The sequence below is a fragment of the Hemibagrus wyckioides genome, linkage group LG16, assembly GCF_019097595.1.
Source record: "Hemibagrus wyckioides isolate EC202008001 linkage group LG16, SWU_Hwy_1.0, whole genome shotgun sequence".
Lineage (NCBI taxonomy): Eukaryota > Metazoa > Chordata > Actinopteri > Siluriformes > Bagridae > Hemibagrus > Hemibagrus wyckioides.
The window spans coordinates 12,468,254-12,495,502 of record NC_080725.1 but is presented as its reverse complement, the minus strand read 5'-3'; the positions used below and the strand labels follow the sequence as shown (position 1 = coordinate 12,495,502).

General features: G+C 42.8%; 1 protein-coding gene across 5 annotated transcripts in view; it reads left to right on the top strand.

The window, feature by feature from the left end:
* The window catches only part of msi2a (musashi RNA-binding protein 2a), a 219,237-nt gene that overhangs the window by 176,873 nt on the left and 15,115 nt on the right, over nt 1–27,249 (top strand). For 3 of the 5 annotated variants that reach the window (XM_058412541.1, XM_058412543.1, XM_058412540.1), the window contains exons 10-12: nt 311–425; nt 5,421–5,495; nt 18,598–18,720. In XM_058412541.1, coding sequence (XP_058268524.1) covers nt 311–425; nt 5,421–5,495; nt 18,598–18,720 — 313 coding nt within the window. The remainder of the gene's footprint in view (nt 1–310; nt 426–5,420; nt 5,496–18,597; nt 18,721–27,249) is intronic. The other 2 variants (XM_058412544.1, XM_058412542.1) reach the window with 1 other exon arrangement.

Here is a 27,249-nt window from a genome sequence, read left to right as displayed (position 1 = left end):
CTGCATCATGGCAGTGCCGTTGTGTGTGAAATTGTGACTGAAGAACTTTGATACTGGAGCCTTTTACCAGAACACAGGTGTAATAAACCAGAAACAAACCAGATAACAAAATTTACCAAATGTAAAAAAAAAAAAAAAAAAAAAGATTATGCATAAAAAAACCTAAAAAATGATGGCATAAAAAACACTAAAAATTTAGGAGTAAACATGATGTAACCATAGTAACGATGATGTGTGAGCATGATGTTAATTCCTCTTAGTTGAGCTGTTGTGCTGTTGCTCATCTGTGCTGACATTCTTGTTTTTACAGGTAGAATGTAAGAAGGCCCAGCCCAAAGAGGTGATGTTCCCCCCGGGCACACGGGGCAGGGCCAGGGGTCTGCCCTACACCATGGACGCCTTCATGCTGGGAATGGGCATGCTGAGTGAGTAATTTTATATTATCTTGTTTTGTATATTTATTTACCAGCTCAGGTGAATTACCCCCCATATAAATATGTATACTGATTAGGCATAACGCTATGCCCTAATATTGTGCGGTCCCCCTTTTGCTGCCAAAACAGCCCTGACCCATCGAGGCATGGACTACACTAGATCCCTGAAGGTGTGCTGTGGTATCTGGCACCAAGATATTAGCAGCAAATCCTTTAAGTCCTCTAAGTTGCGAGGTGGGGCCTCCGTGGATCGGACTTGTTTGTCCAGCACATCCTACAGATGCTAGATTGGATTGAGATCTGGAGAATTTGGAGGCCAAGTCAACACCTCAAACTCGTTGTTGTGATCATCAAACCATTCCTGAACCATTTCTGCTTTGTGGCACGGTACGTTATCCTGCTGAAAGAGGCCACAGCCATCAGGGAATACTGTTTCCATGAAAGGGTGTACATGGTCTGCAACATTGCTTAGGTAGGTGGTACGTTTCAAAGTAACATCCACATGGATGGCAGGACCCAAGGTTTCCCAGCAGAACATTGCCCAAAGCATGACACTGCCTCCGCCGGCTTGCCTTCTTCCCATAGTGCATCCTGGTGCCATGTGTTCCCCAGGTAAATGATGCACATGCATGCGGCCATCCACGTGATGTAAAAGAAAACAGACCAGGCCACCTTCTTCTGTTGCACCGTGATCCAGTTGTGATGCCCACTGTGCCACATTGTTGCACAGGGGTCAGCATGGGCACCCTGACTGGTTTGTGGCTATGCAGCCTCATAGGCAACAAACTGTGATGCACTGTATATTGTAACACATTTCTATCAGAACCAGCTTTAACTTCTTGAGCAATTTGAGCAACAGTAGCTCATCTGTTGGATCAGACCACATGGGCCACTTTTCGCTCACCACGTACATCAATGAGCCTTGGCCACCCATGACCTTGTCACCGGTTCACCACTGTTCCTTCCTTGAATAACCTTTGATACAGACCACTGCAGACCGGGAACACCCCACAAGAGCTGCAGTTTTGGAGATGTTCTGATCCAGTCGTCTAGCCGTCACAATTTGGCCCTTGTCAAACTCGCTCAAATCCTTACGCTTGCCCATTTTTCCTGCTTCTAACACATCAACTCTGATGATAAAATGTTCGTAAATGTGTGTATATATATATATATATATATATATTGTCAGCTGGATCTGTAGTGTGGTTCTTCCCCCAGCACTGATGCACACTGAAGATAGAATAAGGTTGAACATTATCTACCAGACAAGTGAGGTCACTCTTGATTAGTGGTGTGATGTGCCAGGGCCGTGCCAGCCTGCGGTCTTGAGCTTGGGGTCGTCCCGTATGGAAATGAGCCTGTGGAGGTGGGGCCGGGCACCGCAAGGCGTATGGCTGCACCCACTGGAGCACAGGCTGCATTACCAGAGCAAATGAGGAGGAAAATTGGGATAATGCTCTATTAGGGGCTCACCAATCCATCTGCCTGACCTCTGCTCTGGCTAATGACAGCACCGGTGAATCTCAGGAGCTCCTCACCGCTCCAGAGCCACCATGCAAGCTTCCACTTTATCATAGTCATCGCTATAACACACACACTCTCAGAAATGCAGCACAGTGGGCAGTGGCTCAGAGGAGGCACCCTGAAATGAACAGAGTCTGATTCATGTCCTTTAGCAACAGTGCTGTGGTAGCAGCAGTATGTAAATGGCACTAGGGCCGCCTTTTCTTGCCAGTTTTTACCGCAGTTTGGCCAGATTGAACTTTTAACATGCCGTGTGAACTTTTCAGAAGTTCTTACGGTTCAATGCTGATCTGTGGAGGAGACACACACACACACACACACACACACACAGAGTCTTTGGAGTGCTCATGTGAAAATATTAACTCCAGACTTATCCACACTCTCGCTTATCTAAATGAAATTGGAAAACGCAGGGCAGCGCGACATAACTTAGTATAATTTGCATTCGAACAGGAGGAGAGAAAAAAAAGCCAGCCAAAGATCAGGACTCATTATTTAAGGAACTGTAGGTTCCCTTCTATACCAGATCTCATTAAAACTCCTTCCCCGGCTCCTTTGTTTACCAGTCCTAATCGAACCATTTATCTTTATTGTGTTGTGCTGCATGTATGTTTGCTGAAATTAATACACATTCGAGCTGGTGCAGAGTATGGGTGTACCAGATGGATAATTGATTTTAAAGTGAATCGGAACCGTTGAGCCATAAAATAGGTGCATTAGCATGCATATTAATAACAGGAAGAGGAGGGAGAAACGACAGCAGCAGTAGCAGCAGCTGACTCCGGCGCTCAGGTGGAACTGAGGAAGCGAGCCCTTATTTACCCAACATGCACCATGCTGAGGTACTGCCTGATGTATGATGGGTAAATGACATCATGACCTTTAGCATAGCATTTTCCCACTTACTGTTTCTTGCTATCCAGAATCTCCCTTCTCAAGTAATCTTTCCAGCCAGTGACTCAAGTGTGGAGAAAAATGAGCCGAGAAAAGGCTTTGTTCATACAGCAGGGCAAATCCGATTTGTTTCTAAAATCCAAATTTTTTAGCCCGGAAACTTTGCAATGCAAAATAAGTGCCGGAGTCTGATTGGTTTGTTGATGTCTGCTTGTATATCCAAATTGTTGTGAGTACATAATGTGAAAGGTGAATATCCTCCAGTACGGAGACGTCACATCTAGTCTTTTTTGTGGCACAGACAACCATGACCAGAAGTAAATAAAGTGGCAAGGGCTGGGCGATATGATCTAATCAGCGCAGTGCAAAAAAATCATGCCGAGCCTCTGTTAATTTTCACACCAACTGAGCTGAACATTACCTGAAGCTCTTGACTTGTATCTGCATGATTTTTGCATTGCGCTGATGCCACATGATTGGCTGATTAGAAAACTGCATGATTGTGGACAGTGAGAGTTTCTAAAAGCTTTTGGAGATGTAGCAAATAACAAGCTTGACTGTAAAATGTTAGATATGTGTGCGATTTATTCATTTATTTTTTAAATCTCAATGGTTTGAACGCCAGTACGTCTCCTCTGCTTCGTTGCATTGCCCCTACTGAGCACATCCTCCTGTTCACATTGAGATTTTAATCAGACTTAGTCATGGAGCAATAAACTGGTTTCAGTATTCATTAGTCAGATGAACATGACTGAAAAAGGGTCCCGCTGCAGTGATTGGACCAGTCAGTCTGTAACAGCATCGACTGCTTTGCCCTTTCAGTTAATGCTGTAGCTAGAACTTTCTTCCTCTGACCCGAGACCAATTTAGCGATTGATTGTAGCGAGACTTTGATTAGCAAAGATTAATCCTGAAAGGGCATCTCCCAAGTGTCACGCTTAAACATGCTGGACACACTCTTTTACCACAAACCCCGCTGAGGCCTATTAGTCCTGAACCACCCTGGGTTATGCAGATAGCCTCGCCGCGGCAGGTTAGCAAAATCCCACCTGTAGCCATCGTCACATTCGCTGCTCTTTGTACGTGATGCATTTGAGCCAATTTTGCACCCCTGCTCCTCAATTAAATGTCACTGGTTGCAGCCTGAGGGATAGAACACTGCAGATACACTAAACACCATTTAGCTCTGGGGTTTTTCCTTCGTCTAGCCGTGACCATTCCCCCGAGTGACGATGATCCTGTCACAATTCATATGCATGTGTCAGAATACTGCACACACTCATGCATGTGTTTATAAAGTGCTAGGTCTGTTTGAAAGAATTCATTTAGCACACTTCCTACTTGCTCACACGCAGCTAGGTTTTGCATCCAAGTTTTTCCTTTTGGACAACATAAAATCAATAAAGCGTGTAAAAAAGAAAAAAAAGTAATAAACCAGGCCAAGAATAACCGATCTGCCGGAGTAGCAACAGAAACGCTGCCACATCTCTCGGCAGCTCCAGAGAAGGAGAGCAGATGGTGGAGAAATTCCCTCATGACGCATTCTGATTGAAGATCTTCGCAGTTGCTTGCAAACATACCATTGTAATATCCGTGTGCGTTTGGTGACGCTGCGGTGCATGATGGTGTACTTGTCTAAGCCAATATGCTAAATGCATGGTTTAGTTCATGCTCTCTGGCTCTTTTTCTGGTGTTATTCTTCTCTTTTTCCTTCATTCAGCGTTGATCAGCAGTCCAGAAGAGAGCTGTGCTGACGTATCAGTGGTGTTATAAATAGTCTGTACAGAGAGTGGGTTCACTTTCTCAGGACTGTTGATTACAGCCATTGAAAAAGGAACTGTTTGTAATTTAAGCTCCCTCTGCTGCCTGCAAGGTGAACTACAATGAAAACATGGATATGGATTCACCTTCCTCAATGTTCCTGCTGCTGGTTTGCTTCTGAGGAAAGGGACAGAGCTGTGTAGCTCTGTTCCAGCAGGGGCTGGAGCTTAGTTCTGTGCCTGAAAGCTGTAAGCTGTGTTTAAGCAGTACGACTTGCTGCTGCAGACAAAAATCGCACATCGAATTCTTTAGCCGTGAGTTCAGATCATCGATCTTAAAATCCATAATGTGGCTCGCTTATTGCAGCCAAAGTGCTGGCAGTATGAGGATCTTTGTCTTAAAATCTCAGTGTGAGAGTGCGGCTACGCTCATCTAAACACCACTAACAGGAGGACTGCATGCAAAAACATGACTAACAGGACAGCCACAAATACTGTAATGTTAATGTCGATGCACAGGAAAATGATCCTTATTACCTCGGGCTCACTTTGACGAATGTTTGTTTGTGTTTTTTGTGAGCGTCCACAAACAAATGATTTATGACATAAGAAGAACGTAGTAATATTCACGAGGCTCCTGAACTGTATCACAGTTCATTCCAGTTATTATTGGAATCTTGTCAAACATGACGAGTAACGATCTAAAAATGACAAAATTAGCCTGAAATTGGTAGCAGTTACTGCACCTGGAAACATAGCTTTTCTTTCTGATGTGTCTAAACTGTCGTCCTCTCCGTGTGTGTCTTAGGTTACCCAAACATCGTGGCGACGTATGGGCGCGGATACACTGGATTTGCTCCGAGTTACAGCTACCAGTTTCCCGGTAAGTTACAGTGTGCTGCTGCTTAGAAAACTAAAAACAAGGTTCATGTGTTTGTTGATCAGAAACACATAAAAGATACTTGACTAATTGATAAAGGATATTTCAGCCATGGGATAATAGTGCATGCTTGATCCTAGTGCATCTTACACTAGCTGGTTGAGTGGTGCAATTTTATCAACTTATACAATTTAGTGTGCGAGAAACATTAGCAGTAATGCTACACTGTGTTTGTATCACATAAACAACTAAATGTACACTTTCTAGTTGATATCCTGTGTAGTTTTATGGAATCCACGTTAACAGTAGCTGTCTTCGCCTTGTCTTTTATCTTTACACACATTTTTTAAATTAAATAAAAACCCTCCAACACAGTTAGTCTGAATCCTAATTGAATAATATAATATGCTCACTACATCAGGAGTAGTGTAACTGCATTGTAGTGCTTTGTAAAAGCAGTGGAAGGTGGTCGGGGACTCGATATTTGGTTTTGAGACAAAGAGCGACTTCAGTCAGAGCCGACTGATAACTTGTATGCATTTTTATATTTAACGCATGCATACGCTAGTAAAAAAAAAATACTTTGTCTTTAAATATGAGTATTTTTTTCAATAATTTTGTGAAATCTGTCCTGACAGGGCTAATAGTGAGAAGGTATATATGTTTCATTGTTTTTTCCACAAATGGTTGCACAATTTTCTTGCCGTTAGTGGTCTGAAGAGAAACAGAAAGCCACCACAGAAGTTCACTCAGAGTTGTGGTCTCTCTCTCTCTCTCTGTGTGTGTGTGTGTGTGTGTGTGAGAGAGAGAGAGAGAGAGAGAGAGTGTGTGAGTATAACACACACACAGAGAGAGAGAGAGAGAGAGAGAGAGTGTGAGTATAACACACACACACAGAGAGAGAGAGAGAGAGTGTGAGTATAACACACACACAGAGAGAGAGAGAGAGAGAGAGAGAGAGAGAGAGTGTGAGTATAACACACACACACAGAGAGAGAGAGAGAGAGAGAGAGAGAGAGAGTGTGAGTATAACACACACACAGAGAGAGAGAGAGAGAGAGAGTGTGAGTATAACACACACACAGAGAGAGAGAGAGAGAGAGAGAGAGAGAGAGAGAGAGAGTGTGAGTATAACACACACACACACAGAGAGAGAGAGAGAGTGTGAGTATAACACACACACAGAGAGAGAGAGAGAGAGAGAGAGAGAGTGTGAGTATAACACACACACACAGAGAGAGAGAGAGAGAGAGAGTGTGAGTATAACACACACACACAGAGAGAGAGAGAGTGTGAGTATAACACACACACAGAGAGAGAGAGAGAGAGAGAGAGAGATGGTTAGAGTGATGGGGAGAGTGTTGAGGGCTCTTGGCGGCGAGATGTTGGCACCGATACATGCCGCCTCGGCCCACGCCTCACTGCCTGTTGACTTCCTGCTTTATTTAAGCCTCTTTACACATGCCTGTTTGCTGCTCCGGACATCGGTGGCACGCGGCTGATAAGCTTGAATGGGAGACATCTGACAGCAGCTCAGATCTCTGTAATAGGTTTTCGTGTGTGTGGAGGAAGGATGTGTGGATTCTGATTGATACTGGTCTTACTGTTAGTACTGTAGGTTGGAAAGCTAATAGTTTTGTGATGTTGTAGACTAAATATGTTGTTTTTTTTATCGAAGCTCTTCAAGTCCTGACAGAGTGGAGTAGAGTTATCAAAGCAAAAGCCTAATTGCACACTTTAGCTTGCCGATTGACCTGAGCAATTAGGACCTCGTTCTATTTCAGGCTTCTGTCAATATTGTGATGTAGAGCCGCTAATTGGAAACTCTTTCAGTGCAGCATCGTGTAAAAATTCGTAATAAAAAAAATATCATCAAACCACATATCGATCATTTCATCCTGTCCATTCAAAGCAAAGGAATTTGGAATTTCATCTACAAGCCTGCTGAAGTGTACACTGAAAGAAAAGGGGTGGCTGGAATGAAGGGATAATGCAGTGTAAATTGGGATGCTGTGTGTGATGTGCGTGTGTGTGTGTGTGTGTATTCACGCCAGCAGGGTTACTGATCACTGCTGTGTAACATTAGACCAGGGCTTACATTAGAGCAGCATTAGCATGGTCGCATCATTAATGCCACCCACAGTGAACCCCAGCAGCTCTCTACTTTCTCCTGTGATGCTTTTAAACGCCTGTTAGGCCTCCATTAGGCCTGTGCGACACTCTCTCTCTGTTTGCCTCAAAACTATTTGAAAAAGATGAAAAGGGTGCCCACGATTACAGTCTGAAAAGTACTGGCCTCTGGGGAAACCTGCTCTCATATATATATATATATATATATCTTTCTACTAGTCATTCTCATTCACGCTTTTTCTCCTTTTGCATATGGTGCTGTTAAAGACAGGCTATAGTAAGTCTATGAATTGAAGTTGTGCAGCCTCTCATATTCATGCTAATAATAAATGTAAGAAAGAATAGTATGTGTACAGTCACAAATTAAATCATTTACTTTATCACAGAGGATTATGATATTTGACAAACATTCCTGTAACGCACTGTATGAAACAATGTGCAGGTTTTACTTATATCTGGATTAGTGGATAAATAAACATGAGCCAGACAGCCGTTATTCAGCTCAATGTGTCCAGTCTGAAAACTGTTGGTGGCATGTTGCTGTCTCTGTTAGCACTAATCCCCCAGCTTTGGCCCCATAAGACCCACTCTGCAACCCCCTGCTCCCATAACCCGATCCATGCTCTCTGTGACCTTGCTGTAGAGTGGAGAAGGTGAGTGTGTATGAACAGGATTTGTGGAAGTCTTGGAATGGGGGGGGGGGTGAGGGGGGGGTGAGATTGACTCCGTTCAAAGGAGTGGAGCTCATTTTGTTTCAAAGCTGTCTCTCTAAGCCTCGTTCCATGTGGAGCAAGTGGGGTGGGTGGGGGGTGAGGGGATGGAGAGAGATTGATGCTCCTCCTGTTTCCTGTCAATGAGGGCATACCTCTCAATTTCACAGACCACCCATATGCTCGAGCTGCTCAGCTTTCTCAGAAGCAAGCCGTTAATTGCTCTGTTTCTGGAAGGTCACAACAATGTGTCAGCTTGTGCTCTGATCAAATGTACATTCCACATTTATAAAGAGTGTGTTTTAATTATATTCTCTCAAGCATTTATGTCTTTAAATACATCTTTCATACGTACATGGTGACATACACGGGATTCCGCATTAGCCCCCGCTAGCTTCAACAATATTACACAACGCTGGAGAATTACTTGAATGAAGAAATGCAGTGTGCCAGACATCTGTTCTTTCCACATTTTCTTTCTTTTTTACACATACACACACACACACACACACACAAAGCCTCACAGGTCATCAGAGGGCTGATGGCAGTGACAGGCTTTTCTGTTAGCTCCTCCAGTCTGTCTCATATATCAGAGAATGCAGAGAGACATGATGAGCAGGAGAGCCGGAGGTGGCAGGAAACGTCTCTCTATCTACTCCAGCATCAGCACTCATCCTCCCAGACACTTTCTCTTTCTCTCCTTCATCTTTATGAGACATGGCCTGACTCTTGCACACCACTAAATCACGTGGCAGCTCTCACTCTCAGATCGACTGCTCTCAGCTTTGTTATCATGAACGTCACACGTTGCATCATCACAAAAAGAAAAGACATGATCAAATGAAGGAACGTGGCTATAAGTCAAGATATTAAATATAAACAAAGAGTTTGCACTTAGTCAGCAAATATTACTATAACTGCATTACGATAAAAGTGTAATGTTGAAACTTTCTGTGCTTGAGAAAGTGACGAGTGTCCACTTATTGTGGGCTGTTTTTTTGTTTTTATGAACACGTAGTGTAATGCTAATAAAGATGGCCGTCTCATTAACATTTACATTTATTGAAATTCTAAATTGATTAAGGATTAAACTCTGAGATAAATGGAGAAGGAATTTATCAGGCATATGCATTTATGTGTAAGTCTGAGAATCATCCAAGAGAATCATGATTCATACAGGAATCAAGCAGTTTTTGTTATCTCCATCTCTCTCTCTCTCTCTCTCTCTCTCTCTCCATCTCTCTCTCTCTCTCTCTCTCTCTCCCCTCACACTTGACAGTAAACAAAGAGTAACAGCACACAAAGGCATGAGGTGAAAGTCAGTGCAGATCGTTTTACCGTGGCACAGAGGTCATAGCCATGAACACACACACGCGCGCACACACACACACACACACACACACACTTATCCCTCTATAACTTATTCACTTGCTCAGAGGGCACAGAATGCATAACCTCTCCTCCTCTTCATCATGAACAGGAGCACCCTGTGTGCTCACACACACTCTTATTTAGACAGTGTGAAGTGCTGCGCTGTCATTATGGAAATTGGCCATCTGGAAGGATGAAACGTCGGGAAGAGCTCGGCTTTTACGGCTCGGCCCGAAACGGCTCCTTCATTCACATTCTCCTGGCTCACTCCACTGTTCTCCCCCGGCTCGCCTCTCGGCTGAGGTGTGTGTACACCAGAGCTGTAACCAGACCTGAAATAATGAACTCGCTCCGATCGCAGCATGAGAACATTCAGTCTGAACCAGAGACGCCTCTCCCATGACCTTAACCATCACTTTAATCAATCCTGACATTCCTAACCACTGAACATGTTGGAGTCTAATGACAGTGACACTCGTCATCAGACCTTCTGTAAACAGAAGCAAAATTATTAATGCTCAGTCACATCCAATAAGATAAGTTTCAAAATTAAGGGAAGGGTTCAGCAAAAAAAAAAAAAGACATTTTCTGCTTAGCACAAATGTAGTCATTTATCAGAGTGTTTAGTTTTACACATGGTGTGCGATGTACAGTGTGAGTGAGGGTATGAGTTCAGACTGGACCTGGAGCAACCTGAGTATTTTTTCCGTATCTGAGTCACATGTAAATCATTAGGGGAATGGATCTCTTGTCTTTCAGTCGATATGATCTATATCTCAGCACTTAGCACGGATATGATCTGCAATGTTTAGATTGTTTAGAGCCACCTTCTAGCACACATAGACTTGGTGTGATCATGAAAAATAATGATCACACACACACAGGCTCAGAGAGAGAGAGAGGTAAGTGGTCCCTTAGCATGGTCAACTCCCACCTCTCACAGCCTCAATTACACACTTGGATGTGGGGTACTTAAAGGACCCTGCTGGGTGTGTGTGTGTGCATGGTCACCCCTGGTGTTTAGGCGTGTGTGGGCTTGCCTTGTTTGGAGATCTCACACCTCCTTACTAATGTCCTGAAGGACAGGAAAGGCTGGGGAAAAAATGCTGTGGAAGAAGAGGAGCAGGTGTGTGTGTGTGTGTGTGTGTGTGTTTGAGCTTTACAAAGAGATCATGAAATATCCATTTATCAGTAATCAATAAGACAAGTCTTGATATTTGAGGATTAAAAGTCATATTTAACCCTAATGTTCAGCTTAGTAATTATCAGTGTTGCGAAACATTGCCTGAAGCCATCGATTCAGCTCTAACGTTATTTTAATCCCCAATTCATCTTCTCTACATCTCATTAATAATCAAAATAAACAATATTGACATAAATGGAGCCCTAAAAGAGCTTGTGTGTGTGTGTGTGTGCGCATGCAAGTGTGTGTAAATAAGAGACATAGACAACGAGACAGTGACTCAAATCTCATTTTTGTTTTCGATTACACCAGTAATTTTTTAATCATCTCTGTAATATAAATATGATTAAGCGTGATCATGTTTGTTAGAGAAAACGAGCTGAATGAGTAAACTTTTGATCGTATCACTGTACTCTTAATAATCTGGCAAGTCAGTTATTCAGATATCTCTAGAGAGACTGGTGTTTTTGCCAGGAACAGGCTTCTGTACGGAGAGTTAGACAGATCATTTGACTGACATTTCAGATACAGGACCACAGGAATGTCTTAAGAACGAGTTGGTGTTTTTCTCAGTAATGTTATGCGTTTTGTTTTGTATTTTCTTTGGTGCTGGAACAGCTCTTTGTAGCTGCAATAATGTAAGCGATAACAGGAACTTGTTTCTGAGATGGTCCACACCTTTAAACGTAGCAAAAATGGTTTCAAAGCATGATCTTCATTAATAAATGTAGTATTAAAATGTTGTAGTTGTGGCTATGGTATAAGAGGAACAAAACACTCCAGTTTTTTCACAGTGGGAATATAAAAGAATATGGCATTTCGGTGTCCCGGTTTATTTTCCTCCTCTAGCTTTTTCTCTGCTCTGACTCCAATGCTACCTGTCTGCACTCAGAGTGGTTCAGCCCAGAGCACACCTCACCACACCAGTGTATTTCTCTCCATGTAACTCCATGCATTATGAAAGCTCTTTGCTTTGTACTGAGTGGCAGTAAAGATGTAATAGTGAGCCATAAAACATGTTTAAACTAGAGCAGTAACCTTTCACGCACATGGATTACCCTCAGCTGCCGTTCATCTCTGTGTAGCACAAGAAGAGATCGACACTGTTTGACCAAGCTCTGGCTTTCATCTCCCTCTCCTTACAGGGGATTCCTGTTTGTGTGTTTTCTTTTAAAACCCCCACAGTCGTTTCTTGAGTGTTTTGGAGAAGGCCATTAAAATGCATAACAAATTAGGAGTGTTTACTCTGGTGCTAACGAGTGGGAGGCCGCGGTGGCCCCGCTAATTAATAGCGGCACTTCGGGCTAACAAGACTGGAGTCTTGCGAAGAGGGTGGAGTCTCTTCCTGCTTTTTCTCGGTATTCTTTGATATTGAGATATCCTTTGAGGGAAAACAATTCCCAAGTCCCCACCGATCCAGGATCGGTCTGGTCTGAAGATGCAGAGACTTTCAGGCCTATCAGATGTGTTTCTAACACTATGATAGAGGGAAGCTTTTACAGAGGACCACACAGGTCAGGACTTTTCATTCAAAGGCCTCCAAGACAGCAAAAAAATATTAAAGGGGAGGTGAAGAGAAAAAAAGCAAGCGGTAACCTTGACGGTGTGATGAGTCTTCCATTAGCCACAGGTCAGACTCTCAGTAACCCGGCTATTTGTGGCGCCGGCATGAGAAATTATTTATTTTAGCGGACGTCTTTCGGCTTGCTCTGCTGCTCCCAGAGATGCCGTGGCCCTAGCATGGTCTGAGAGACACGAACAGTTTTGATGTTTTATGATACGTGCGAATACAGCTCTCATGGAGGCGACCGGGGGCGAGCAAGTCACCTCCATAAAATATGTCCGGCTGAACGGTAATGAGCGAGTAATGCGGGCCAAAGCTATACATCACAGTGTTACAATAGCCTTATTCCCCGCACAGGGCACAGAAGCTCAGAGCGCCGCCCCCGTGTGTATCCAGCTGTGTAAGTGTGTGCTAATGCGTCATAAATTACACCTCGGCTCTGTACTTTCAGTCCTGCGCCGCTGATGAGTTCAGACTCTAGTTAGGCTTGCGAGACGGTGCCTGTCATACGCTTTCATATACAAAATGACATGCCATTATGGAGCTGGCGAAAATGAATGCAACACGGCTGTCTGAAGTGCTGCTAATGCACGTAAAAGAACAATGGCGTATATTTCTGGAAAACTTTTCTCCGACTCGCCCCTTTTAAACAGTGGCTCAAGTGTGTGTACTCATCAGAGAAAAGCTCCTTTATTTAACTTTATATAACTTCTTCGTTACAATCCAGATGGTGACAGAAAAGATCTCCATATTAAATGAGTCAAACCATTCAGCCATGTGTCGTATTTTGGACATAGTTCCACGATATGTTAGTTTTGTTCAGTGATTATTATTTTTATTATCCACACAACCCACAGTTTTTCTCTCCACCTGTGAAGTTGGTTTTTTTTCCCCCCATGTTTCACAATTTTACCTATCTACCTAGTATAATACATAAAAAAAAAAAAAAGCCGAAGCTCAACACCCAGCATGCCTTGGCTGATCACTACATCAGGGGAAAATTATGTAAAGTTGATTTTTCATTGACTTGTTCCTACAAGGATCCTCAAGTGCATCTTAAGAATCACACTTTCCTAAAAGCTCACATCTCACTTCCATGAGTTCTCCTTTGGGTGAAATTGTGTGTGCGTGCGTGTGTGTGTGTGTGTGTGTGTGTGTGTGTGTGTGTGTGTGGAGATGAGCTCTGTACTGTGTAAAGAGGCACCTGGGCTTGGGGCCACTCACTTCGATTCAGGGCTTTGATAGCACTCTGCCGATCCTTTCACAAAACAACAAACGCCTTCAGTTCGCAGCAGAACACGTCAACAACATGGTAGCTGTCAATCCACAGATGAGAAGAGAGCAATAGCTGTTCTCCCCTTTACTATTCTTATTTGGCATGATTTTCATTCACTTTACACTTGTCTTTGCGTACCGTTTTCTTTTCTAATATGACCGAGAGGGGCAAGCCTTGTATTTCCCACGACCCTGCAGGCTGAAGAAAGGAGAAGCAGGCTGAGTGCTGGCGGATTTGGCCCGGGAGTCTCGGCTGTATTTACAGCTTGATCCTCTTTTTATGAGCGCTGGCGCTGCAGCTTGTGAAGTTTAGCCCCGCTTACTGGCAGATTTGCTGTTTCAGGGCCTCAGGATTCAACTGGAGTCGACTGCTTTCTGGTTTTTCTGTGTTGTGCTCACAACTATCTGTCACTTAATGGCAACCCTCGATTCCCGGTTGCTAATTTAACATTCCAGTGCACTGTATAATTGCATAAGCCTTTATGTGATCCAAGTGTTAGAGCTGACAGAAAGAAGAAATTTATCCCTCGCTTCAATTCTGACTGAGACTTTATGAATTGTAGTCCCTTGTTTCTTAGCTGGTGCTGTAGAAAAGAAAGAATGATAGAGGTACAGTAGAACCAGGCATAAGAGAGACAGTAGTCAAAAATTTATGGTTTTTTTTTTAGCCTTATATAAACAACTACAGGAAGCAAATTACTACCAGTTTAGTGCAAACTGCATGTTTAAGGAATCACACCACTTTTCTGAAAAGGCATTGTTTGACTCAGTAATGTGATTCATAAATGGACAGTTTTATAAAATAGTATATTATTATGAAAATCTGCCTTCAAACTACCAGAGTCTGATGTTGGCTTAGAATGACTCCAAACTGTGCTGGTGATATGACTCCAGTGTTTTATTGTTGCTACTAGCTTGTCAGGTGTGTCAACATTCACATCAGCAAGTTTGTTTAAGACACAATTTAAAGTGAGGGTCTGATTTTATTTATTTATTTTTAAGTACTTGTAATTTACTTTAGTTTATTTAACATTAGCACGTTGGTCACCAAACACATCTTGGCTGACTGACAGATTGTGACTGCGAAACAGATGTAAATTCTTTTGGTTGAACCATCACTGAGCATCACTCAGCACCTCATTCAGCACCAAAGATCTCCTTATTAATGTCTTTAATCAACCTGAACCTCATCATCAGCATCCACTAAAGAGAAATCAGGCTGAAGGATACCACAGTTAGTGGGCAGATTTTGGGGAAGAGCAGGATACTCTTTTGACAGTAGTCATGGTGGAATCTTTGCTTGGTGTGTTTTCCTCCATGATTGTTTTGATCTTACTGGAGCGTAGGTTCGGTTTTGGCAAAGTGGCAGCTGCAGGGTTTGTGCTGCACTGAGCATGAAGCCAGTTTGCGCTGCGACATGATCAGCTCCTCTTCCCCTCTCTCGACCTGAAACAGAGTGTAGCTCCAGGCCCTCGAGGAACCCTGGCATATAGTTTGGGACGCTCTCTCGAGACCCCTGGCCGAGGCAGTAAGCAGATGTGTCCTTGTGCCCTCCCTGGAGTCCTGCCTTCTGTCCAAGTGCAGCTTCAGATGACAGAAGGGGCAAAAACAACAGTGGGAAAAAGAAAAAAAAAACCCACCTAAAATCGAAATATTGGCTTTATCACGCTGGTAATAAAAGGGCCATGAAATTGATTTAATGCCGCAGCGCCTCTCTTGGGCGACTTCTCACGGCACCAGTGCAAAACAATGAGCTGGCAAGAACTATTAATTAACCCTCCTAATCCGGCACAGTTAATCTCTCTGAAGAACTTTTTGCGATAAGTTTGAGAGCAGGGCTAGGGAGCAGTGACAGGGCGACAAGGAATACGAAGTACTCAAGCAAAATAAAAGAGCATTTGACTTATGGCTCTGGAGAGGAGCATTTTACGAAGAAAGGGGCTAAGAGGTGGACTCAGCAAGAGGAGACAAAGAGGGATGTGTTTTTTCTTTCCATAGAAGCACGAGGTTCGTGATTGTAATTATTGCACAGATTTGGTGCTCTGAAGAGATTAATGAGTGTGGATAAGAATAAAGAAATGAAAAGTGCAATTAGAGTGAGGATGCTAAGCCAGGACAAGGTCTGATTGTAAAGTGACCCTGATGAGTCATTTTCTTCTCTTCCTCCTGAGCGGCTGACCACAAAACCACAAGGCTGGGAGTCTTTCCTTAAAACTAAACCATCCAATAAGAGTTAAACATCAGGGATTATGCAAAATTATGGGTACCCCTTTCCAAAGTATATATTTTATTGATTAAACTATTTTTTAAGTTCTTCTAATCTTGAATGCTGTTAAGAAGTGGATGAAAGTGAAGACATTTTTTTACACTGAACAATAGCACCATCAGTGCTTGTATAAAAGACACGTACAGTATGTAGTAGAGGCTGGTGCTGCATTCTTTCTAGACCACCCTGTACATTCACGTGTAATACTTTTATGCCTGTGCATACAATGCTTATATGATCAGCTCTAATTGTTCCATAATATTAACAGGTCTTCCATTCAGCCTTCACTGGAAAGGTCTTTTTATGGCCCTCTCTGCTAATCATTAGGACTTTTAAACGAGACTGGTGTGTTAGCTGTCGTGGGAATTGGACTGATAGTGGGAGCTGGATGAGCTGTCTGAGTTGAGCTATGTCTGATTACATGCTATCACTCCATCTGACTGCGAGTCCCATCTCCACTGTCGGACCCCCACCGTCTGATGAGCTGCTGTCACACACTGATCTATGCCTTCATTAGAGTGCCCGGTCTGTAATTATATTTATTATAATGTAATGTCTCAGCCGCGTTACTCCGATGTATGTCCCTAATCAGAAACCACTAATGACGATGTTTGATTACAATGCTCAACAAACAAACCTTTGTGTTGTAGTTAACGTTATTTACTGGTTCCTGCGTAAAGGCTTTTGATTTGACCACCGTCTGTGAAGCCTCACTTTAAAACTCACCATAATGAGTTTGGTAATCTTAATCTTGACATTTAGACTCAGCCTTGATCATATGCATCTGATGAGACACATCATTCTCCTCGATTAAGGCTCTTTAAGAAGACCGCATGGTTTTTGACAGGCCTCATTGCTGCACATGGAGAGGAATGGCATAATAGGCACTCTGTAACAAGCTATTAATCCCTCTGTCCCCATCTTTTTTGGAGGGTAGGGCAGACCAGCCAAGCTTAGCCAATGACTACCCATTATTCATTTTCTCCACGCTGTTCCTGAGATTGAAACACACACACACACACACACACACACACTAGCTGGTACCTACACCAAGTTTTCCCAGTAGTGTCTTCAGGTCCACCAGACCTTCACAAAGCAACAATGCAAATTATTGCTCTTTTAAAATAAATAAAGGTAACATTCGCTACAAATAAAAGACTGATAATTAAAACCTAATTATGTGCTTTTTCTTTGCACCTAACATAAATTCTAGCTACCTTCCCAACACACTAACTAGCATACTAAAACAATGTTTGCTTACTGCTGTCTCTGACACCCGAATTATTTAGAAATAGATAGAAGCAATATTATTGTGTTTATATTTCACAATAGCTGGACGCTGAACAGGACTTGAGGACCCACTGCACATGACAGGAGATGAATTTGATTTCCTCTTGGACTTTCATTGGTTGTTTCCCAGCATTATTCTTGCTGCTTGTCGCAAGATTTAAAATTGACCTTGCCACTGCTTGTCACAAGAGCTAATTTAAAGATTAATCGCAGAGAATTTTAAATATGCTTGAAAAAATCTAAGCATGTGAGATGTCCAAAATTAGTCTGCAACGGGAAATCTGGGTCATAATCTGGTAGTGTGCGTTCAACGTTAGGAGGCAGCGGGTCTACATCTTCTATCTTAGGACAGCAAGAGGGCAGGCTCTTTGGCTTTTTTTAAATTATAGGGTATGTCTTCTCTGAAGCTGTTCATCCAAACAACCGTCCATTTGCTTTAGCCTGTACTTTTACCAGTTGGCTTGGACTGATATCCAGCTGAATGCGGAATATTTGGTATGAATGGCCCTTCGGCCATCCGACCTCTTTACACTCCTCAGTTGAACAGTCCTATAATTTTTAGCTCAAGTGAAATGTTTCATTGCTTGCTCTCTACATGTGTTTGGTATAAAAAGCAGCACTTTTTACACAAAAAGCCATCAGTCCCAAAGCATGAACCCCATGCTCTTGTGTTGAATGGAATTATGGTGCTGAAAAGGAGTCAGACATGTTGTGAGTGAGGAATGAGAGAGAGAGACAGAGAGAGAGAGCGAATAAGCGAGTAAATGGAAACATGCCGCTGACTCAATAAAGAGGCATGGAAGAACTTTCATAGATCGAAGCCTGAGCTCTCATCACTGCCTCTCCTAATTATTTCATTTGAGTAAATGACTGTGCTGGCACCCGCGTTATAGTTAGTTTATTCAATCTGCCTCACAGCAACGCCACACATGCAAGAGAGAGAGAGGAGAGAGAGAGAGAGAGAGAGAGAGAGAGAGAGAGAGAGAGAGAGAATACAGTGTGAGGAATAAAATGTTTATTGGGCATTGCTTATTCATGGTTCTCAGTTGCCCTCTGCGATCAAACTGAAATCTTTATATTTCCTCCACTACAACGTTTCTTAGAGCTTCACTAAACACGAGTCTTCGTGGATGTAGTGCCATTGACTGTTTTTAACAGGTTATCGATCAACTTCACATGTGAATTGTACACATAAGTGCTATACATATAAAAAAGCTAATTGACTACTGGTAATAAACATAAGTACTATGATCACAGAGTAGCAGTAGTAAAAGGTTAATGAGTCCTAACAGCTTGTGTGTGTTTGTGTGTGTCAGGTTTCCCGGCAGCGGCGTATGGTCCGGTGGCGGCAGCGGCGGCAGTGGCAGCAGCACGAGGCTCAGGTAGGGGCGCCCGAGGAAGAGGCAGCTACGTGGCGTACCCACAGAACCCGGGGCCAGGTAAACACTCTGACCGCGTGTGTTCTGTGTGGTTACGGCTGTGTCCATCCTCTTCTGCACTCTACACTTACACACCTTAAACAAGAGAGTGGCAGCTTTACAGTTCTCCCCAAAACAACTAAACTAAATCACTAGCAAGCCTCTTCCAGGTCATGATGGTTGCTTTATATTCCCTTTTGCCGTAATTCTTTTTAAATCATTTTGCAAGTTTGATGAGTATGATTTAACCTTAGTATTGCGTGTCTATATAAAAGTGCACCAGTAAACACAGATCCTCACAGAAATGGAAGAATGGAGTTGTATCCTCTTTAGCACTCTTCACAGATCGGCTCGTTGGCTTGAGCAGATCTGCCTCCTCAGTAGCAGTAAATAAATCCATGGCTTTTTTTTTTTTGAAGATTCAGCTTGCCTTAGCACAGTGTAGGACTGAGGTGACGGACATCTTTAATGGGCAGACCGACACCCCGGGGACCCCGGTGCTTTTTGTTCGGTAATTAAGCACCGTCCTGGAGTGGGTTCCCTCTGGGTGCTGTGCTGTGATTGGATGTGCTACAGCTGAGTTCTCCGGTCATCCGCCTCCGTCTGTTTTCCATTTCCCGCTGAGCCAAGATGAGTCCATGGCAGATTTTAGTAGATAGATTCACAGTGTAATAAAATATATAATGTAGCAAGACACGTGAAATTTGCATGCACAGAAGTTGCATTTTTACTGAGCATGCATGAGAAATTTACTGTGTTGAGCACTGTTACTCATTCTGCTAATTACGTAGAACTATATCAGAGACAATAATAGCCAAAATATGTCTTTCTTTTTCTTTTTTATAAAAGGTTTTTGTTTGATTTACATTAATTGCTAGCTTTGTTGGCAGATTAGCAAAGCTCACGTGACCTACACCTACCAGAGGCACCAATGATGTTTTCCATTTCCTTCCATTTAATATTTTTTTGTAATATTTCTACTTAAACTGTGCATCAAACAGTAAATGGGAACTAATTGAAGGTAGGAACTAAAGGCAATTGGGAGAAAGTCAGACCTCGCTGGATTGGTCCGAGGCATTGCTCAAGCCTTATGTCATTTGCATAAAATCTTAATTGAAATGTTGCTTGTCTCAGTGTTGCTGAAGTCACAGCTCCATGTCACATGTGCCTAGAAAATGAATGGTCACTTGCTGCTTTGTTGCTAGCAAGCGTGAAGTTGGGGTAATAAGAATGATAATCAGATGGTCTCAATAGCAGTCACTGATCATCTTGAGCGATTTGTTGCGGTGTTTCCTGCTACTCTGGTGATCGCTTGAAATGAAAATAGTTGGTTTAAACCGTCAGGCTAGCAGCTTGATTAGTGACAGATGCTACACTTGTTCAAAGGTATTTGGACTCATCATTTAGAGACAGTGAACTTTCAGCTTTGGCAGTTTTGCGTATGAGAAGTATGTGGAAATCGTGAGTTCTGACAGCATCAGGTTTGCTGTTACAATGGGACAGGTATCTGTTTGTCCCAAAGCAAATCAAATGTCCCTGTAAAACTTTAACTGGAATGTTTAATGTTGTGGAAATAGCACTCAGCCCCTGAGAAACCTTAAACAACAGAAATCACCATGGTCGGTTGCACAGTTAAGATAGTGTCTGGTGTTTAGAAAGGTGACTGTACCTCACTAATGCTGTAAAAAGCTTACAGAAATTAAGTGCCGCATTCACACTCTCGTGCAGTGATCGCTGAGGAGATGTTTATCTGACATGCACCACTGATTCTATTGTCTGAAATGCGTGAGATAGTCGGAGTATGTGAAGGATCATAGACCCAAGGGCATCTGAATAGCTTTATTATACCTTTACTAATAGCACAAAGGTGAGGGTATTGTAAAATTTCTATTTATAATGTCTTATACCACACATGCAGTTCTGTTCTTTATTGCAACTACAGGCAAAAAACATGCATGCAAGCAGGTAAAAAGTTTCAACAACATGTCTTCTCGTCAACACTCATGTTTATCAGCATCTGGTTTACCTAAGGATGTTTGGATACAATCCAGGTGGTGATGCTATGTGTTAAACATTTTACTGTTTGTTTGTTCCTTAATAAAATTTCCTGCTTATTTTTATAGTTAGTATAAGTGCCGCTTTTTTGCTTTTAGCCCATGGTGTGTTGTTAATCATTGTATCCTATCAGAATGACTTGAAATGAATATAATATAATACAGGAGAGGGCAGGTTGGTGAATGGAAATTGACAGGAGACAAAATTTTGCCTTCATTATGAATATTAATTTTATTTTATGAATCTTCAATTCAGAAATTCCACTTCATGTGTCCACCTCTGTGTGTGTGAAAGGGCTGGTTTATGTTTCTGTAAAGGATTTTATATAGAATCACAAGAACTTACTCATGAAGACAATAGAGATAGCTCAGGTCTAGTTGTTTTAGCTTTTGCCTTAGAATTTGTAGTGCAGCCTACAGATGGAGGCAGAGTGTTGGCCTGTCTATCTGTCTCACTAGCTGTCCCTTTGACTTTCTCTCAGCTGGTCTCTGTCTCTCCAACTGTCCGTCTGTTCCTGGACCTCACGTGCAGCTGAGAGTGTGTGAGCCACAGGGTGCTGCACCACAGGAGGCACTGCCCTCTGGAGGTCTGTCTCTCACACTTCTATTCTTCTTGCCAGCCAGACTCCATAGCTGGCTGTATGTGCGTCCGACTGCCGCGCTGGCACATGCTGTTGAAGTCACCCCTCCTACTCCCTCTGTCTTTCTCCCTCACTCTGTTACTACTCTCTGTTCGCTGGAGGAATTTGAGTATCTCCATGGAGATCCTTTTTGTCTTCTCAAGAGCTGGGTGATGAGACAATATAGAAATATTGATATTGTGAAAAATTCAGCCCCCCCCTTACGGAGATATTGTGGATACCATATACCACAAATTATTACTGCAAAATCACTGGAAGCACCTGAATTTAAGTTAAACTTTATACCGATTTTCATCCTTTTTGATTATTAAAACTTGGACATCAATATAAACGTTTTATACACATCTGTATAAAGTCTAATAAAGTTTATTAGATGATACATCTAATAAAATATCATCACATTGGTTTAGCTGGAAGTTTATTAACAAACTTATGATTTGTGATCTAAACCTACATATTGTGTGTCATAGAAACTGAGATCATCAAGTTTATCATAGAAACTCTCTATCCATCTATCCATCTATCTATCTATCTGTCTATCTATCTCCCCGGTATCTCCAGATATATAGAGGAGAGCTTGGCTCATTTTTGTGCTATTCCTACACTTTTTGTTTCACTAGGTTGTGCATTCTCATCTTTATAATACTAAACTTGCTGGTTGTCAGGAAAGAACAGTACTTCTACAGTGCCTCTTGTCAGCAATAGAGTGTGTTGTGCAGGTGACCAGCTGTCCCTTGCTGCTCAATAATAAGTCTGTTGTGCTGAAGGTTAACACTGTCCGTAGCTTTCTCTTGAATAAGCAGTTTTGCAGTACAGGTTATAAAATCACCAATCACCACTATGTTTAACCTCAGAGGCACTCTAAGCTGTGGCCTTGCACAATAGCAGAAACTCTGCTTTCACCAGTGAGGCTTGATATAAATGTTTTTGTGTAATTATGCTGTCTCCATACCACCACCACATTCTGGTATCTTAAGAGAATCAGCCTGTTCCTTTTGGTCAGGCTGTAACAGGGAAAGGTCAGTATTTCTCTTTGTTTTCATTCTGTATTCATAAATTGGCCTGTGGTCCATCGTCATCAGCTTCCTGTGGCTCTATCCTCTGGACACATTATCCTGATGAGACAAGGAGGAAGTTATTGTATGAAGCCCCATTCTTGCCTGATGAGGTCTGCGGCTGGCTAGACACGGAGCTGCTCTCGTTTGGCTGAGTACTTCCCATTATCTGGAGATCATTATGCATTTCATCCCAACAAGCACTGTGATCGCTGCCGAGAGGCTCAGCAGAGGGCCACGTTGGCCTGCACTGCCATGGTGAGATTAAACTGGCTCCCCAGCTCTCACGTGTGCCCGTCTACAGCCTCTCTCACACATATACACACACACACACACACACACACAGATGCGACTCCGACTAGTGCCAAAAGGACCAACAGCAGCTCTGCTCTCTCAAGGATGCTCCATGTGACACTGGTCCCACAGGCTCTCATCGCAGGAAGATAAATGTTACACATAAAGGTTAGAGAGGAGCTGCTCCCCCTCTGTTTCAGGATGGTCTCCTCCACACAGCTGTGATGGGCAGATGCTCAGACAGGGCCTCTGGGAGGAACCATCCTGAACTTCAAAGGGGGAAGCATACTCCAGAGGTGCTCAACTGTAGATCGCTTTCATCTCCTCTCTCACAAAGAGAGATAACATCTTGAAAGTTGTTTTTTCTTCTCATTTTCCCTCCTTACCGTGACCTTTAAAACAACGTGAAAGTGGAATATGGAAGCTTGCTCTGACATGCATTACTGTACAGTCACAATTTTCTGATGGGGTTTTTTTTTTTTTTTTGGTCTTTAAAGTGCAGGTTTGGTCTCTGGTTGCTGGAAGTACTGGAGCTTGGTAAGGCATAAGCTTGAGTGGCATACTCTCCTAGGCTCGGTTTGTCTGACCCAATGCATGTCTCGTAGGTATGGGCCAAGTATCGTGCCTGATTGTAATTGTACCCATGTTACTTAGGAAAGGAGGTTCCTAGGTAACCCAGGGATGCAAGTCCAGATTTCATTCTTTATACTTCAATATACTTCTGAATTGAGGAATTCATGGCATTCTAAGCATTCCGAGACATTCTAGCAGCTTGAGATCTGGTATTGTTGAGGCAGGAGTAAATCATCTGTTAACACCCATTAGCCTCTGTCAGAGCAAAATGACAAGACATTTAATATTAACTATTTGGGAAATGTCAGCACCGTCAGAATGACTCACCGAGGGGTCTTAATTACTCACCGGTTCATTTAGAAACAGCCTGTTTTTAAAAGAAAAAGTGAAGCTAACCCCGGGCCTCTTCATAAGTGGAAATGAAGTTGCTAATTGCAGCTGCTCTGAATTTCAAAGCTCATTTGGGAAGGCATCTGACAGGTTTATTGACATTTGGCCTGGAAGTGCAATTGATGGCCACCAGGGATTTGAAGTGGAAACAGCATGTGTGTATATAATCACTGAAGCACTAGTATTAGGATAATCACATTCTACTTCTCAAAATTGACCTTAAAGTGGTAAAATGGTGGGAGAATATGCACTGGATCGATATGCAAGTCCTCCTGCTAGTCTTCCTTTTATGAGTGGAAAAACTCATACTTCTCATTCATGAGAGAAAAAAAATCAGACGTTCAGGCCAGTGGTTTGGAATTCCTTCTCTGAGGCAGTCATCTGGCAAAGTGGAAATGAGAGCGCAGTATTTATTCACTTGAAGTGAGCCACACACTTGATGGCAGCATGCGGAAAGACGGGGAGGGAGGGCCGGACAGACGGAATAGCTGAAGACAGTTGAATTAGCGGTAGCCGATGGCTGGAGCTTGGCGATGGTAACCCTTCAGGGACTGGGCAAAAGGCAGAGAAAGGAAAGCAGTGATAATTATCCACAGAAATGAACCTCAGTGAAACGATTCGCACTGTTGGACCTACCGTTCCGGTCGCCACAGCAACGCCGACCTACTCATTTGTTTTGTAGATGAGTAATTACATCCAATTAGACCATGGGATTAAAAAAAGAAATGGTGAAGAAGCGGTCTTTTGTTTCAGGCTGATAGCTAGAATGTTAATAAATGCATGATGAGAGGTGGGGGTGGCTAACGATAAGATCAGTGTGCATTCATCCTGAACCACAGTTTCGGGTTAAAATCACCAACACCTACCTGTACACCAGGATCTCTCGCTCAGTGTTATATACACATACATGGGTGTGATGTACAATGGTTTTGTATAGGAGCTATTCTTGTAGCAGCATGGTGTTCTTAAGCCATTGAATAGCTGTACTTTCAGAATATATTGTGCAAGGACCACATGTGCCCATGATGAATCAGTAATCTGGTCAAGACCACAATTCATTTTCTTTGTTAGCCTCCTAAAAATGCACAGAAATGGTTTACTTTGCTATCTAGCTATTTATAAATGCATGTACACTATATATGGGCTTTACAGATAGCAAAGTGAACAGCTCCAAAGGCAAAGCAGAAGGAAGCTGAAGCGGAAAGGAAATGACACAGGGTGATCAACTCGAGAAAGACATACCTTTACACACCTGTACCAAATTATGCAGATTATACTGTCTCACAAACATAGAAATACAGTGGTGGCAACTTCAACAGCCAGGTCAAGATCTTCTATATGCTTTAATTGATCAAGGCTTCAAGCAGTGCTGTTTTGTCAGTCATGTTCCATCTCAGTTTCTTGAAAGTTGTTAGGAAAATAATGTTGCATTCATTCATTTCTGATCACATCATGTTTGTTTTAAGGCTATACCTTTACTCGCATCAAACGCTTTAACACATCGCAAACAGCCAACTTCATTACTCCAAACACAGAGCTTGTGTGATGTTACTGGTTGTTGTAGTTAGGCTACAGTGTGGCAGCAGATGTCTGCGCAGCTCTAACACACCATTTGATGTTTGTTCATTAGCATGCAGCAAATTTGCTCTCGCGCTGTACGAATAAACGCCTTTCTTTAATCCATACCCACTCCACCGCCACCGCCTCTCCCAGAGGAAGCCGACAACACAATCAGTTTCGTTGTACACACCACAGAGAGAAACATATGCTGTACCAGGGAAAGATCAGAGAGAGACCATTATTTCTCTAACTTTGATGTTAAGAGGAGAAAAAAGGCTCTTCGGCTCAATCGCACTTTGTTTCTCACCTTTGCCCGAAGTAAATCATTTGTATGCGCTGAAAAGAAAATTAGCGCAGGAAGATAACCGAGTGATTGCAGCACTCCCAGATGGTGTCTTTTTCACGCTCCTGCCATCTACTGAGGAGCCACTTTCTTTCTTTCTTTTTTTTTTTTTTTCCTCGTGCAGGCCCATTTTTATTCATATCTTTTTACACTGATGGCACTATCATTAGAGGCAATCTACCTGAACAATAAAAGTCGTTTTGTCTGTCTTTATTAGATAAGACCTTCCCGGTTGCAATATGTTGCCAGCTGAGGGTTAATTGTCTGTGTCAGAGCAAACAAAGCCACCATGTGTATTTGTTGTGCTTGCTGATGTCGTCCTTGTGTCCTGTCGCTTCCCTGTTCCCCCAAAAAACATTCTGACTCTGCCGCCGCCTCGAACAGACCTCAGCAGGAAGCTGACATTGTGTGCACCTGGCAAGGCCTAAGCCCCTTGGCTGGTGTTTTGGCTGTAGCGGGGGTGACGGTTCCTCTCTCACCTCTCCTCTCCTCATCCGTTTAGCTAATGGAGGAGATTGTGGCGAAGCCTTTTGTAAAGGTCGGAGCTTGTTTGTTATTAAAGATTCTAATTAGAGTGAGGAGAGGAAGCTGAGGAAGCTTGTCTAATTAGTGAGGAGCCCGGAACCCACTTTGAAACTCAAGGACGACAAGCTATTTGCATGCACGTTAAAAATGGATTAAATAAAAGTCGTCTCTTTCACGCTCCCTTTTTTCCTTTTCTTTCTTGTATTGTATTTGAGCTAAGAATAATTAAAATGAAACCATGAAAGTCATGTGGTTACAGTGAGGTAGTAGCACAAGTGGAGAGAGGGGCATCTCATGAGTTTTAAACCAGTCTGTTTTTCACTCCTCACTTTTACTGTCTTCCCTGAGGTCATCCCAACCCCCTGGTATAGCATCACTCCACCCACACTCAAATTTTCCAAATCTTTTCTTTACTGGAGTTGTACAGTGAAATGCAGAGCAATGGTGAACACGGAGTATGCTGGGAAATACAGCTCTCTTTTGTGTGTAGATGCAGGCTGCACTAGAAGGGGACAAAGCTGTGGTGGGGTATTAAGGACATGCAGCTGTGTGGCACTGAGCAGATGTGTGTGCGTGCGCACACACATGCCAGGTGCCTGATGAAGGCACATGAAAGGGACATAGAGACAGACAATTGGACAGAAGGCTTCTAGCATTTTTTGTGTGTGTGAGAGCAGATGCGGATGTGGTGAGTCAGCAGCAGGAGCCGCAGTGGGCAGTGCAGACTCCAAGGCTGCTGCAGTCCTATCAGAGATGAGTCATTAGGAGAGAGAGAGAGAGAGAGAGCAGTCTTTCTGCCCCCTGTCTGCATTCAGTTTAGGGACAGTGGTACTTGTGGGAGAGACTTAGGAGGACTGCAGAAAAAGAAGCACACCTTTACCACAAAAGCACTTTCTGCAGTATTCGCTGTCTGGTCGGAATAGTTTGGATTGATTATGTAATGTATTTATAGAAAACTGAGTGATTATGTAAGTCAACATTCATGAAAGATTCATGGTAAAGCTCTTTCTACCATCAAAATCCCAGTGATGGTTACGCAGCTGGTGTCTAATCTAAAATACCCATTCTACTGGGAACTGCAGTTTAACTGAATGGCAGCTACTTTACTAATGCCA